A 16005-nucleotide genomic window follows, 5' to 3' on the forward strand; every position below is an offset into this window, starting at 1 on the left:
TTTGTAAGCCATGGGAAACCAGGGATGGCATCTAACTTGCTCACCATTGTACATCCAACATCTCACTTGGTGCCTCTGGCAAACCGTAGGTACAGAGTAAATACTTTTGAATAAAGATAGAGTCTCTGTTATTCAGAGACTCTAGTTCTTCCGTTTGAAGGATTTTGCTTTTCCTCCATTCTCCTGCATTACTTTGTCTTCCTTCCAAGTGTGGAAAAAATACATTTGTATGTAGCACTGTCTTTCAAGTTAAGAGGCCACAATAAAAACTGGTTATATAGGGCCGGGCGCGGTGGCTCACACCTGTAATCCCAGCACTCTGGGAGGCCAAGGCAAGCAGATCACTTAAGGCCAGGAGTTCATGACCAGCCTGGCCAACATGGCGAAACCCCGTCCCTACTAAAAATACAAAAATTAGCCAGGTGTGGTAGTACATGCCTGTAATCTCAGCTACTCAGGAGGCTGAGACAGGAGAATCACTTGAACCCAGGAGGCAGAGGTTACAGTGAGCTGAGATGGCACCACTTCACTCCAACTTGGGCCACAGAGACCCTGTCAAAAACAAAACAAAACCAGGGCTGGGCGTGGTGGCTCAAGCCTGTAATCGCAGCACTTTGGGAGGCCGAGGAGGGCAGATCACCTGAGGTCGGGAGTTCAAGACCAGCCTGACCAACATGGAGAAACCCTATCTCTACTAAAAATACAAAATTAGCGGGGCATGGAGGCACATATCTGTAATCCCAGCTACTCGGGAACCTGAGGCAGGCAGGAGAATCGCTTGATCCTGGGATGTGGAGGTTGCAGTGAGCTGAGATCACACCGTTGCACTCCAGCCTGGGCAACAAGAGTGAAACTCAAAAAAAAAAAAAAAAAGCAAAAAGAAAACTGTTTATATAAAATAGCATAATTTTTACCCTCTCTCACATCAAGATTGCCTTGAAACTAAATATTTTAAGCTTTTTCCCCCATGTCATTTAATTTGTCATTTTTAAAATAAATGGTATTTGAAAGCTTCCAAGACATCCACTTTCTGCAGGTTGGAACATGGGACCAGTTGAAACGGGGCCTTCTATCAAGTTCATTTTTATGCTTTGTGCATTACCCTTATACTAGAATCACGGATTTCCTCTGCTTTGCCTACCAGTTAGCAGCTTGTTTCTTAGTACTGGAAAAAAATTTTTTTTAATTTTTCTTAAATGCCTTTTATGAAAACCATCAATAAAAAATGTATGATGTCTCTGTTGCCCCAAGGTCTCAAATTAAATTGTATCAGAAAAATTTTAAGGGAGGGAGAATTTGAAATCTGATTGTACTTTCTTAAAAAGCAGAATACTTTTAAATACTGTAAATATGGGTATTCATAGCTGATCCTTTTTTCCTGTTTCTAGGACTATCCTATTAAGTGTAATCTCACTGCTTAATGAGCCCAACACCTTCTCCCCAGCCAATGTCGATGCTTCAGTTATGTTCAGGAAATGGAGAGACAGTAAAGGAAAAGACAAAGAATATGCTGAAATTATTAGGTAAGGTGCTTTTTTTTTTTTTTTTTTTCCAAATTACCTCAAGTCATTATACAAAACCAAAATATATTCTGGAACTAAAGGTTTACATCACACTTAAATATCCTGTCCATTCCAGGATAATTTTCCTCTATTAGGTTTATAGTGTGGGAAGAGAAGGTTTCTGCCTGAGCCTAATGAACTTTGCTATTTACCAAGAGAACAGCCACTAGAAGATAATGCAGTAGCAGACCTGATTTTCTAGGAACCAGAACTTCTAGGTTCTGGCCAGGCATGGTGGCTTACACCTGTAATCCCAGCACTTTGGGAGGCTGAGGCAGGCGGATCACCTGAGGTCAGGAGTTTGAGACCAGCCTGGCCAACATGGTGAAACCCCATCTCTACTAAAAATACAAAAATTAGCCAGGTGTGGTGGTACATACCTGTAATCCCAGCTACTCAGGAGGCTGAGGCAGGAGAATTGCTTGAACCCGGGAGTTGAATGTTGCAGTGAGCTGAGATCACACCACTGCACTCCAGGCTGGGCGACAATGCGAGACTCCGTCTCCAAAAGAAAAAAGAAAAAAAAAAAAAATTGACCGTAGCAGCAAGGATCTGTCGGAAATCCACATTATCAGCAACACTAATATATGGTATAACAGAGCCCTAGAATAAGAATCAGGGGACTTGGAATCTACTCATGGGACCATTTATCAGATAATTTTGGGGGTCTTTTACTTTTTCCTCTGTATAAAATGGAAAAAAGCTCAACCTTTAATCTCTTAGGACATCAAGTTCTTATAATAGTACCCAAGACATCTGCAATAAATACAAACCCTACCCTTCCCCTACCCTCCACCTCCTTTTTATTTGTTTCTAATTATTATTTTTTGAGATGGAGTCTTACTCTGTCATCCAGGCGGGAGTGCAGTAGCATGATCTTGGCTCACTTCAACCTTCACCTCCTGGGTTCAAGCGATTCTCCTGCCTCAGCCTCCCGAGTAGCTGGGATTGTAGGCACCCACCACCATGCCCAGCTAATTTTTGTATTTTTAGTAGCGACAGGGTTTCAGCATGTTGGCCAGACTAGTCTCAAACTCCTGACCTCATGATCCACCTGCCTCAGCCTCCCAAAGTGCTGGAATTAAAGAGACAGACATGGTCTCACTCTGTTGCCTGGGCTGGAGTGCAATGGTGTGATTACAGCTCACGGTAACTTCGAATTCCCGGGATCAGGCAGTCCTCCCACGTCAGCCTCCCAAGTAACCAAGACTATAGGCATGCACCACCACACCCAGCTAATTTCTATTATTATTTTTTGTAGAGACGAGGTCTTGCTATGTTGCCCAGCCTGGTCTTGAACTCCTGGCCTCAAGTGATCCTCCTGCCTCAGCCTCCCAAAGCTCTGGGATTATAGCTGTGAGCCACCGTGCCTGGCCTCAATCCCCCTTGATATTACATTTTTATTTTTAAAAATAGAGACCCCAAATACAGTTAAAACTTCCTCTGTGCATAGGATTTTACTAATCATTGGCGCTTATACAAATAAGAGTAAAATCTAGTGGGCTTGAGACCATGTGATATGAAAAAAGTTAAAACAATGCTGGGAAAGCACATGAGGTGACTGCTAAGTAATATAAGATCAGGAGTTCTAAGTTTTCTGCCCATTGGGATCACTTTTAAAGTGTCCCTAAACGATAACTGTCTTTTATGGGATTACAAGGACAGAGTTTGGGCATCTGTGTGTGTATATATATATATCTCACCTAGGTGACTGATGTGTACCAAACATTGAAGATAATTAGTAGAAATAGTAAGATCCTAGAGAAGTGTAGAGGAGTGGGAGTGTCCTAAGGATGGAAAGATGGGAAAGCTTCTGTACACACATTCCCAAGGTACTTCTATGTGTTTCTTAATTGTTTAAGGGCCCCTTTATCTCATCCTATCTGTGCCTTAATGACCTAGTACAGTACCTGACACTCAGCAACAGCTTTGTGTCAGGTACTCACTAAGGCATAGCCTGTCTCCTTAGGGAGCTCACTTTATTAGCATTTGAAAACAAATGACCATGTAGTATTATACCTATAGAAGCCTAAACAAGATACATTGGGAGAAATACATAATGTAATAGATTTCCTAGCAGAGAGAATTCCTCATAACCAATACTTTTTCAGGTGAAAAAAGGGAAAACACCCATGTTTGCTAAAATACAGGAGTATAATAGCATGACATGTTAAGGGAATTACAGATGTTTGAGTGTAAATTCTGATGTGGGAAATACTAGAAAATTAAGTGAGAGAGGCACCAGGGTCTTCAAAGACACTGAAGTCATGATAAAAGAGTATGGTTCTTAATCTAAGAAGGGATGGGGATACCACTTAAGTATTTTTGGGAGGGAAGAGGTGATGCTGTTTGAGTTCTGATAAAAGACAGTTGCCTGGTATGGTAGCTCACATCTGTAATCGCAACACTTTTGGAGGTGGGTGGATCACCTGAAGTCAAGAGTTCAGAGACCAACCTGGCCAACATGGTGAAACCCCGTTTCTACCAAAAAATACAAAAGTTAGTCGGGAGTAGTGGCACACACCTGTAATCCCAGCTACTTCAGAGGCTGAGGCAGGAGAATCACTTCAACCCGGGAGGCAGAGGTTGCAGTGAGCTGAGATCGCGCCACTGCACTCCAGCCTGGGCAACAGAGCAAGACTCCGTCTCAAAAAAAAAAAAAAAAAAAAAAAAAAACCAATGGCTCATGCCTGTAATCCCAGCACTTTGGGAGGCCGAGGCAGGCAAATCGTTTGAGCCCAGGAGTTTGAGACAAGCCTGGGCAACGTGGCAAAATCCCATCTTTACAAAAAAATTAGCCAGGCATGGTGGGTTATACCTGTAATCCCAGCTATTGGGAGTCTGAGGTGGGAGGATTGCTTGAGCCCTGAATCCAGAGGTTGCAATGAGCTGAGATTGCGTCACTGCACTCCAGCCTGGGTGACAATGGGAGACCCTGTCTCAAAAAAAAACAAACAAAAAAAAGTAAATTGGCCAGGGACCAACATGGACTGAACTGAGGCAGTAGTAATGGGGATGAGAGGACAGATATTTAAGTTGTAAAGCAATAGGTCTTTGGAGTGAGATTTATATTTTAAGAAGCGATGCTCATTTATTCAGAGACATAAAATGGGAGAAACTGGCCATAGAGGTAGAAAATGCATATGCAGTCTACCTCTGCATATGGAATGTCGGGACAGAGGCTTCCTAAAGGTATTTGTTTATATAAGCCAAGAGATGTCAGCATAAAGGGAGTCGTGGTTAAAATTATGGGATAGTGATGATGTCCCAGGGAGCATGCTGAGTGTGGAGACAAGCCCAGAAGCCTCAGGACCATCAGTATGCAAAGCAAGGCAACAGAAGAAAAGCTTCAAGCACAGCTAAGAGATTGACATTAGGAAGATCAGGAAGAGTGGTCTAGTTGACTCAAAGTTTTATAATTGTTGAAGGAAACAATTTATTGTTCTGTTCATTCATACAATCAGTATTTATTGCACCATCTCTTATGTGCCAGGCTATGTGCTAGGCACTGACTGGGGAAATAGAAGGGACTAAGAAAGACATTTACGCTCACACTGAAATATGTGGAGACAGAAGAGTGAGCAAGCAAAAAATACTAGACAGTGCTAAGTGGATAATGTGAAAGAATGACTAGATGGCTGCTTTAAATTGGGTCATGAGGCTAGGCCTTCTCTAAGGTGATATTTAAGCCTTAATATCTGAGGCCTTCATTCCAAATGACAAGAAGGAGCCAGGCATGTGTGGGGCAGGGGAAGAGCAACTGGTCCAGACAGAAAAATCAACAAGGTGTGTCTGAGATACCAAAAAAAGACCAGGGTGAATGTGTTGAAGGGCTGGAGAAAATATAAGAGTGGGTTGTGTGGCCGGGTACGGTGGCTCATGCCTGTAATCCCAGTACTTTGGGAGGCTGAGCTGGGCAGATCATGATCAGGAGTTTGAGACCAGCCTGGCCAACATGGTGAAATCCCGTCCCTACTAAAAGTATAAAATTTAGCCAAGTGTGGTGGGAGCCTGTAATCCCAACTACTGGGGACACTGAGGCAGGAGAATTGCTTGAACCTTGGGAGGTCGAGGTTGCAGTGAGCTGAGATTGCGCCACTACACTCCAGTCCGAGTGACAGAGCGAGACTCCGTCTCAGGTGGGGAAGAGTGGGTTGTGCAAGACTTTGGAATCTGGCATAAGGCATTTGAATTTTACTATAAGTGAAAATTAAGAGGATAATTAAGAATTGTTGGGGCACATGAGTTTGGTGGTGAGGTGACTAGGCCAAAACTCTTAACACTCTAGCCAACCCCCTAAGCACCCCACCCCACATTAAATCAGAGTGGCACTTTTTATTCGCATACGCAATCTTACGATCTATCCCCAGTAAACTAGGATATTAGTCCTTCTATTATGTCTTCTTATTCTAGTAGTTATCCCTGTGCTTCACACCTGCAAACAACAAAGCACAACATTCCGTCCACTAAGTCAATGCCTGTTCTGATTCTTAGTCGCCAACCTACTGGCCCTTACATGAAGTGGAGGACAGCCAGCTGACGAGGTGATTCTGGCTATTAACTGATCCACTGCTTTAAACTCCCTCGATGTTAACCGTGTATTTCCCCCCCCCTAAAAAGTCAAAGTTTACTTCAAAATTGTACCCAATGGGTTGAAAGCATTTGGTGTAGTACAGGGTATCTGTCAGATGCTTTCAGGCAGATACTGAAGTTTGGAGAGCTGAGTCATAAGTAATATTGATTATTTAAGGCCAATTATAAATCTGTCTCAAAACAGTGACTTACCATAAACCACTTCTTGTCACCCTCCCTTCAGGAAACAAGTTTCAGCCACTAAGGCCGAAGCAGAAAAGGATGGAGTGAAGGTCCCCACAACCCTGGCGGAATACTGCATCAAAACTAAAGTGCCTTCCAATGACAACAGCTCAGATTTGCTTTACGACGACTTGTATGACGACGACATTGATGATGAAGATGAGGAGGAGGAAGATGCCGACTGTTATGATGATGATGATTCTGGGAATGAGGAGTCGTGACGTGCTCCTTCAGTGCCCCTGTACTGCCCTGCCGTCTCAGGCCAAAGGGAGGGGAGCAAGTGGGGACCTGGCCATGGCCCCTCAGCAAAAACCTATTCACAGCGGGTGGGGAAACACACACAGCTCCTGCTGACTCCCCTTATGGATCTCAGTTTGCTCCTTTTTATGGACCTTTAATGGAGAGAGAGTAACCCTCCACAGAATGTCTGAATTCTTGCATTCTTTACCCTTCCATCACTGTATTGATTCTTTTTTAAAAAAACATCAACCCAAACTCCCGCCTCACTTCGTCTCTACAGAATGTTCACAGCAAAACACGTTTGGTCTGTTTTTAGATTCTTGAAGAATTCAATAGTCTTTCAAGAGGTTGAATGTGTTTAAAGCTGGGAACCTGTTGGGAGCTCACAAGCGCTGCATATACTGGGTAGCAAAAGAAAATGGAATTAAACCCACAAAACAAACTTGGAAAAAAAAAAAAAAAAAGCAAATTTGCCAAGGTTTAGCTGCTCATTTACATTAGTGTGTGTGCATTCATTCAGCCCCATGGTGGTGAATTCTGTTTCTTTCCCTTCCTAAGGCTGGGACATGGTGGGCGTCAGGGACTTTCTGCTAAGCCTGATGAAATGTGCTCCTTCAATCTCCATGAAACCATCGTAACATGGAGGCCTCAGCTGCTCTGAGGAGAGAAATCAGACTTTGTTTTTTGAAATCAATTGGGATTGAAAGCCTGAAATAAATATTCATACTTTACATAGAACTGAGCACTTGGTTGCTATTTATTTTAAAGGCAGGGTTATTTTTCCCCCCAGGGAGTGGGGCAAGTGGGGAAGTTGGGACGAGTGTGCGTGGGTGGATTTAGTGATGGGAACAAAGAGTTAAAAGTCACTATGCTAAGTTTGGTTGATACTACTGGGGGGAAAAAATTGAAACTACTGGTGACCACTGTTGGGAGAGGAAACAGCATGGCCTTCCCATCAAAAATACACTCTTACCATGATGTTTTGGTTTTTTCAAGTAGCCACTTTAAATTACTCAGTATTAATCCTAGGTGCATGTGTTAAGATTTCGGTTTTCATCGAGCTGCTTATACTGATAGTGAGAAACTTGGATGTGTGTGAGACGAGTTACCACTTTCTTCATTGGATGTGATCTGGATTTTTTTTCCCCTTTCAACATACTTAGGCTGTGGAGTGCAAGCAGAATTGTGCACAGAAATTGTGACAAGGCTGAGAGAGTTGACTGCAGGCAGGTTTTAGGCCAGATAAGGCTAGATCTTCCTGCGATGCACTCGCTGCAGCTTTTGATTTTCCAGATCTCAATCATGTTGCTTCAGTCAATATTGAGATCCAGCAGCCTTCACCATCCAGGGACTTCAGAACTCGAAGGTAATTTTTGGTTGTTATGGGGGCGCACCATATCGTAAGAGGGCATTATTTGGAGGAAACAGCTATAATGTAAAATCAGATTACAGAAGGCAAATGCAGCAAGGACTGACTATAGTCCAATTTCAGACCCCTGGGCACTAGTGTCAGCTCCTCCTTTGGCTCGTAACTCAGAACCAAAGGGCAGATTAGGGACAGGGGCAGGAGGGATCCTAGGATGGCCAGAGTAGGTGACACTTACTTCCTTAGCTCCTCCTTCGTTCTGATCTCAGGGTTTTCACTCTTCAAACTCCCAAACACATGACTTCTTCCCAGTAGCCCTTCCCGGCCTCTAAAAGTTTAGTCTGGCATGAAATGGGACTGTTTAACAAGCTAAGGCTCTTAGGGGACACCGTTGAGCCTGGTCCCAGCATCTCTGTGATCTCCATGATCTCCACAGGGCCAGGGTTGCTACTTGCACCCAGAATCTAGTGATTTCAGTCAGATCCATGGAACAGAGCAGCTTTGAAATACATTGTCAAGTTGCCTGATCACAAACTCTCATAGAAAGATGTTGGAACTACCTTTTTACTCCCCATACTTTTTAAGTAATGCTTCCAGATTAACCTGCAAATCTTCTGGAGCCAGAGCCTCTCACAGTGCTCTGGTTTACCTCCCCCAAAACCCCCATGCAAGTTTACAGCCAGTAGCTTGGTCTTATTCTCTTGGAGCCCTAAAATTAAGCCTTTCATTCCCCTTACTGCGAAAGCTTCTCACTCCCAGGGCAGCCCCGGCACCCTGGCATTGCAGAAGGTGCTCTGCTGCACAGCTCTGTTCCATCAGGCCCTAATGGCCTCTGTTATACATTGACTCAGGGAGCCAGAGCGCCAAGTGGAGGTTGTACCTTTCAGTCCTTTGGGGTGTTAACTGTCAAGGGCTGGGTTTGCCTCTGATGAGTACAATCAGTTCCAGAAGACTGGGTAAGTCTCTTGCTAGCAGGTGGACATTCTGGTATTTTAGACGACTGAACGAAACCCAGAGGCTGGTTCCAGAGCTCTGTCCCTGAGAACACATCCCTATGGAAAATACTTGAGTTTGTAATTTTTTTTTTTCTTCTGGGAGTAGAGGTCTCAGGCTCAATCCGGAACCATGTATGTACAGTTGTGCTTATTATTTGGTGTGACATGAACTCAAAATCTTGCATTTTTAGATTCCTTTTCATTCTAATTGAGGCCTCACTGGATGCTCTTCAGTTCTGTGTATTTTGAGGCTGGGTGGAGAAAGTATATGATTCCGCTGTTGCTTCTTTCAGTCTTCCCCCCTTCTCCTTTTATCATTCCAGAGTTCTTTTCTATTAGTCAGACTTTTTTGTAGAAACCTTCTTTCACTTGCCCTGGCAAACTGCTTCTTTACTTGCTGGTTTCCTTACATTTGGGGCACATATTGAAAGAAACCGATCGGAAGGGGAAATGTGCAGCTCTCCACTGAAAATGAACTCTCCACCCCTCCCATCCTGATAAACAAGGTTTACATTTACAACTAAAAGGATTCAGAGATGCAATTTTCAACTATTCTGAAACCAGCAGGACACACCTGACTTTAATAGTTTTAGCTGAAATTGTAGATGTTTTTCTTCAGTTTAACTTATGAGAAAAGATTATCTGATGCATTTTGTGTTGACTTCCCCTTTAGTGGTTTATTTTGTCTTTTTCTGCCCATCTGTCTACTAATAAAATGTGAAATAAAATACCTGTATTGCTACTTCCCCATGAAATGACCCTCTTCTTTTTTTACCTTGTGTTAAAGAAAACTAAAAGGTGGTCTCAATATCACTGTTAACCTTGCAGATTATGCCAGGGCTCAGCTGAAAAATTAGACAAAAACCACAACTGGGGAATCTGCCTTTCTAACTCGCCTCCCTGGTGTATCCCCAATCCCTTCAAGCTCCTTATAGACGTGGCCATTTGTTAAACTTGATTCTGAAAACGGAAGCTGATACAAGTAGATCAATGAGGGACTGAGGGGTGCTCTGCTGCTTTCCTTAGGCAAACATTTTCACTGTCATTTGTTTTCCTAACTAACTTATTGCTGCTAATAGCAGGGATCAGGCAGATCACCCTATTTAATAAAAGTCCTAATTTTACTTGTAGACACTTACCTTTTTCTAGGTAAGGTCCCAAGCTGCCCTATCCCTAAGTCTCTTAAGGAGCTGTAAGAAAACCCAGGTTAACTTTGATCAACATGGCCTGGGCCCTGTGAGGAGGTTTAGCTCTCCTTACAGCCATTGTCATCTGGGCCAAGACGGTCCGGTTAAAAGGAAAACCATTTCAAGCTTTTAGAGCCTGTGTCAGAAGACTACAACCATGTGGGGTCTCCTTTAGTCCTATGAAGTCCAGGGCTTCTGCCCTGAGCTGCCTTTCAGTCACACCACACAGACCGTGCATGCTCTCAGAACTTTATTAGGTGGGGATTGGGCAAGAGAAAACCCCTGAAACAGTTGCCCACCTGGTTCAAGACAACCGGAATGGAGATGTGTTGCTTGGAGATATCTTTGATTTAAAGGGGAGCTGACTGGCTGAACAACTGAGATTATTATTTTTTTTCATGGTCAGCCAGTCTCTAGTAAGTCTCTAGGGACATGACCAGACTAGAAGCCACTGTTTGAAGACAAACAGGTGCCCATATTTGTGTTGGCTGGAGGGATATCACTGCTATTCCCAGATCAAGATTTGGTGGAAGGAGACCATGACAGATGACAAAATGAACAGTTTCTCAAAAACAGGGGTATAAAGTAATTACACAGGAAAGAAAACAAATAATTTCCAAAGGAGTGAGACAAGTCGTGATTCTTCATTGGTACCTGACCCCTATACCCAAACAGCCTTGAACCAGCCCTTCCAGAGACTGCCCCTAGTGGCCCACTGGGCAGTGCAGGCTATGAAGAGGACCTGAAGGCAGATGGGGTGGGGGCACTTATTTTGCTACAGTGGAGAAGGGGCTTGAATGGGGAGAACAGACCTGGCTAACATCTGCAGCCGTCCCCGAACTCCCCCAGACTTCTATCACATTTACAAATACATACATAAATACATTACATACAATAGCCAGTCTGGGAGGCAGGCTCCCCACAGAGGCATGGCTGACACATGTCTCGGGAATTCTAGGGAAGGGCACTGGGCTCCCAAATATGTGCTCGTGTGTTCTCTCCTGCCCAGGATAAGCCGTGCCCCAGCATGCCCCTCTCTTCCGGATTTAGTTTGTCCAGTATGGAGAGTTGCCGTAGGCAGGTTTGGAGGCTTGAGACTTGGGCTGCAGGGAGCTGGGCTGGCTGCGCTGACCCGAGCCACTCTGCAGAAAAGGAGAAGGGAAGGCTGTCAAGGCTGGAGCAGAACCCCTAGCCTAGAGCAGGGTGGCTACCTCCATCACTGTGCTCACCTGGGCATCCTGCGGAAGGTGGTGGTGCAGCAGCTGGGAGTGGGGCTGCTGGTGGGCTGGCAAAATGTGCAGGAATGGTGGGGGCGCATAGCCAGGGGCCGCTCCCGGGGCCAGGGGCCCAGTGGAGCCCAAGGCTGAGGGCAGGCTGAAAGGTGGAGGGGTCCCTGCATGAAATCCCTGCTTGTCAAAAGTCTGCAGGGCAAAGACGACAATGGTGAAGGTCAGGTTGGGCTGTAACCTCCCAAAAACCTATACACCCAACCCACCTTTGTCCCTCACCTGTGTCTTATTGTAGACAGAACCAGTCATATCAGGTAGACCGGCGGTGCTTGAAGACACTGATACTCCTAGGAGGAAAAGCAGTTGTTCCCCACAGCAGTTGTTCCCAGCTCCAGGCTCCCCACCTCCAGGGGCACTCAGGGGTTGCCCTGCCTGATAGGGGATCAGGCAGGAGCCCACCACTCCAGGCCTTATCCTGGAAAGGAGAGGTAAACGCTACCTTTGCCAGGCCCAGAACCTGTAGACTTGTTTGGTGCCTGCGATGATCCAGCATAGCCACCTTTGGAGTAGTCTCCTGCTGCTGTCCCCTGGGTCAGGTCGTCATAACCTAGCGTGGCAGAGTATAAGAGGCAAGTGTGAGCCACGCAAGCCTGTCTGACCCCGTGTGTCTCTCTGGGGAGCACCCCTCACCTGTACTGTAGCCATGCTGGCCATAACCACTGGCCTGCTGGAAGGGAGGTGTGGGAGTGCTGAGGTTCACCCCATGTTGCTTGGCTGAGGCTGGAGGGACCTGGTGGGGCAAGCAGATGAGGTATTAGTGTAGGAAGAGGCAAGCTGAGGCTGGTCAGGTACCCCTGCCAGAGCCTAAGGCAGCAGCTGACATACCTACAACCACAGGGGACCTGTGTTTTCATTAGTGCAACACATGTTGGATCTAAACACAGCAGGAGAAAGTGACCTTGTCCCCAGCCTCAACAGTTCCTGAAGGCCAGATAAGACGGAGTGGAATCATGACCCTCCCTCCCTGCTGGAAGATAGGTCCCAGGTTTCCACCTGCCAGCAACCCAAGGCCAGGAGACACAGTCACACCCGCTGAAATACTCACAAACATGGTGGGGCCATACTGGAAGGCACTGGGCACGCCTGTGTAGTAGGGAAGGCCAGTGTAGCTATAGCCAGGTGGCAGTGCAGGGTTCAGGAAGGGCTGCTGGGCTGTGTGGTGGGTCTGTGATTGGCTCTGCTGTGGCTGAGCTGGTGTGGTAGGGGGTGCAGGGGATGCAGAGTCCCCACGGCCAAACTTCGTGACATCACCTAGGAAAAAGCATTGACTCCAGCCACTGCCCTTCCTCCAACCAGAGAAAGGCCACGCTGGCTTCCGCAAACAGGAACAGGTCTGGCTGCCAGCTCGGCACAGGCTGCCAAGAGGCCTCTCTCAGCCTTGTTGCTGCTGCTTCCCAGCTCTTGGAGTTTGTGCTAGGCCGGCCCTGGGCCACTCCTCATCCACTGAGCAAACTCACCTGGATACGGATTATTAGCTAGGCTCCCATCTCGGCTGGCAAGCGCTGTGGGTGCAGCAAAGGGAATTCCATAGTAGTCCTAGGAGAGACCAGGGAGGCTCGATCAGCGACTGGCCCTGCTTGACTCCCAGGACAGCAGAACCAGCCCATGACAGTTTAGGTGATGCTACACTCCTGAAATAGACTGCACGCCTGAAAGCCAGCAGTCCTAGGGAACACCAAGTAAATGGTGCCCCTCAGAGGAGTGTGCAACTAGGCGGCCTAACACACGAGCACACAGACCAGCCAACCCTGCAGCTTCGTCAGGCAGAGCTGCTGCAGACCAAGCCTCAAACATCCATCTGACACCACAGGCAGATGCTTGTGTGAATGCCTCGGGCTGAACCACTTCACTGGCTTTTCTGTGAGAGACTACAGAGCAGCTAAGAAAGCTGATTAAACAGAGCAGCCCCAAAAAAGGAGGCAACAGAAGTACAAGGGCCTGAAAGGTTTAAGGGGGGACAGGGGGCCGTGCCAGGTAGGCACAGGAATGAGCAGGACCCCAGGTGAAACCCGGAACTGGCCTGTCACCACCTACACTGCTCTGAAAACACTGACACGGTCTAGGATAAGCTTGTCCAACCCACGGCCTGCGACAGCTTTGAATGTGGCCCAACACAAATTCATCTTTCTTAAAACATGAAATTTGCAAATCTTTTAAAGCTCATCAGCTATCTTTAATGTGAGTGTATTTTATGTGTAGCCTAAGACAATTCTTTCAATGTGGCCCAAGGAAGCCAAAACACTGGACACCCCTGGCCTAGGACTTGGGGGAAGTATGGCAGATACAACACAGTGTGGAGACAGAGACGGCAAAACACAGTGGACCTTCGTGGAGGAGGAGGCCTCACCTGACCCCCACTCACCATCCAGGGCCTCGCACTCCCGACACACCTGGCCCCTGAGGACAGGGAAAGCCCTTGGGCTGTGCCCGATCATGGCCAGAAAGGAGCCATCCTGGCTGGGAATGGCACTTACACCCTCCAGGAAACCTTCTGGAAACCCACAGCAGCCTAGAACCCCCAGGGGAGGCAGAGCTGGGAATGCACAGAGCTGCACAACTGAGGACGGGAGTAGAGAAAGCCCAGAAGGGGGAGCCCTTTCACAGAACATGAGAAATCTCCAGGCGGGAACCAGGCTCACAAGCGGCAGAGGCGAACAAAACACTCGAGGGATAGAAAGAGCAACATATCTCAAAAGGTGGGCTCCAGAGGGTGTTTTCTCTAAGGCACAAAGTGATAAAAGCCAAAAGAGTGCTTTGAATACGTGTGGAGACCATGGAGAGCCCCTGAAGCAGGAGGAATCCCGGGGCTCAGCACCACCTCCTGCACTCTGGGTCTTTGGCCCGCAGATTAAAGGGCCGCTGGTTTGCAGTGGGGAGAAGCTGCTCAGCTCCCAGGCTGGGCCTCTGCTTCTGGAAACATGGCCAGCCAGTGGAAAAGGCTACTCTTCCGAAACAAGAGCAGCTCCATCAGCTCTTTGTGGTCCGGCAGAGAAGGGGGCAACACCAACAGGGAAGAATGAGAAGGCGGCACTGCACAAGGGAGAAAGCCTCTTCCTCCAGGAACAGGAAAGATTGTATCCAGCAGGGGTGGACACGGGTGTCCAAACTGCTTGCAACTCTCTGACAAGTGCCCCGGGAAATGGCAGAGCAAGAAGAGAGTGGCTCCCAGGAGGAAGTCCTGCCCATGGGCAGGGCAAGGAGCGGCTCTATTGCCTTCTGTCCCCACAGTTGTGTTCATGTGGCTATCCCTGGAAAGGCCCACACTGCGTTCTGGCACCAACAGTCAGAATAAAGAGGCAACCCTGGCCTCAGAGTAAGGCTGCAACCAACAGGGACGTCCCAGGGCAGGCATTCTCACAAATCTAGATGGGAGGCCAGACCTAGAAGAGATCTTAAAGACCATCAGCTCGAGCCACTCATTCAGCTGATGGCAGAAGAGCAGTCACTGGCCACCTCAGACCAAAGACACTATATGGTACTCTGAGGAAAAGGAAGACATAAAACTCCAGGGCCAAGCAAGCAACCTCCATGTCTTGTGTCATATGGGTTTTCTTTTTAAAAAAGAGAGGAAGAGAGAAAACAAGATGAAGGAGGGAAGATTATTAAGCACCAACATTTAGCAGGGGGCATGGCCTACCAGAGCCCCAGGTCCCAAAGGCCTTCATGTTTCCTAGGGATGAGCACCGGACATTCTGTGCCAAAGCTATGGTCACACCTGGCACAACCGCCAGATGAAAACAGCTTTCTCAGTAGTGGTGCTGAGAGGTTCCTCAGGCAGAGGATCCCAAGGGCCAGACAGGGTGGCAGCCAAGACCACAAGAGGGGGGACATGTAAAAGATTCTGAACCCTCTGCTCCGACCAGTCCACACCCCACTCACCACTGGCAGCCGTGACTGCAGCATCTGGAGCTCGTCATAGCCATAGATCTGTGTGAGAACCAGAATGTGTATTTTAGGAACCACATACCACCCCCTGGGAAGCCCAGGTCCATCTAGGAGCCAAAACAAGGTTGCGGGGCTGTAACACACCCAGGAATGGGATCTGGATCAGCTGTTATGGGAACAGGTCCTGCCTTCACGGAGTCTAGATGGAAGACCACAGGGCTCAGCAGGGCAGAGATGGGGGGCTCAGGGATGGAAGGGCAGCTCGAGGTGGGCAACCTGGGCCCAATGCCAGGCTCCTGCCAGGTGCCAGCCCCTGAGGCCAGGGGAGCTGGGCAGGCCAGGAGTTCAACCAAGCACTCACCGGGTAGGCAGGAAGCAGTCCTCCAGGACCTACGAGGTACTGGTTGTGCAGCAGGGGAGGCACCCCCTGAGGCAAGTTTGGAGGTGCTTTGCCTGTATAGAGGGAAAAATCAAATGGAGTGAAGTAGTCACCACAAAGTGTGAGAGTCCTCAGCTGCTTCAGGAGGAGGTACAGTCACTGAGCTACCCCAGATGGGTTCAAAGAAGGGCAGTGGCCGAATGAGGCAGAGGGTCATTCTACAAAGCAGTGAAGGGGAGACAGAAAGCCCAGCCACCACACTGAGGTTGTTTCAGCGTCAGAGAGTT

General features: G+C 47.3%; 2 protein-coding genes across 4 annotated transcripts in view; one reads left to right on the top strand and one right to left on the bottom strand.

Annotated features, from left to right (window-relative positions):
- UBE2R2 (ubiquitin conjugating enzyme E2 R2) overlaps positions 1–9706 on the top strand; it is a 117362-nt gene extending 107656 nt beyond the window's left edge. The window contains exons 4-5 of one of the 2 annotated variants that reach the window (XM_003911590.4): positions 1389–1523; positions 6379–9706. In XM_003911590.4, the coding sequence (XP_003911639.1) occupies positions 1389–1523; positions 6379–6598 (355 nt within the window). In that variant the 3' untranslated portion in view covers positions 6599–9706. The remainder of the gene's footprint in view (positions 1–1388; positions 1524–6378) is intronic. The other variant, XM_021927440.2, reaches the window with a different exon arrangement.
- Positions 9707–10398: 692 nt separating this feature from the next.
- UBAP2 (ubiquitin associated protein 2) overlaps positions 10399–16005 on the bottom strand; it is a 134406-nt gene continuing 128799 nt past the window's right edge. For both annotated transcript variants that reach the window (XM_021927437.2, XM_021927438.2), the window contains 9 exons: positions 15701–15792; positions 15334–15381; positions 12912–12990; positions 12500–12705; positions 12085–12184; positions 11894–12001; positions 11674–11741; positions 11395–11586; positions 10399–11307 (listed from right to left, as the gene is read on the bottom strand). In XM_021927437.2, coding sequence (XP_021783129.1) covers positions 11212–11307; positions 11395–11586; positions 11674–11741; positions 11894–12001; positions 12085–12184; positions 12500–12705; positions 12912–12990; positions 15334–15381; positions 15701–15792 — 989 coding nt within the window. In that variant the 3' untranslated portion in view covers positions 10399–11211. The remainder of the gene's footprint in view (positions 11308–11394; positions 11587–11673; positions 11742–11893; positions 12002–12084; positions 12185–12499; positions 12706–12911; positions 12991–15333; positions 15382–15700; positions 15793–16005) is intronic.

This window comes from Papio anubis, chromosome 13 (genome assembly GCF_008728515.1).
Source record: "Papio anubis isolate 15944 chromosome 13, Panubis1.0, whole genome shotgun sequence".
Taxonomy (NCBI): Eukaryota; Metazoa; Chordata; class Mammalia; order Primates; family Cercopithecidae; genus Papio; species Papio anubis.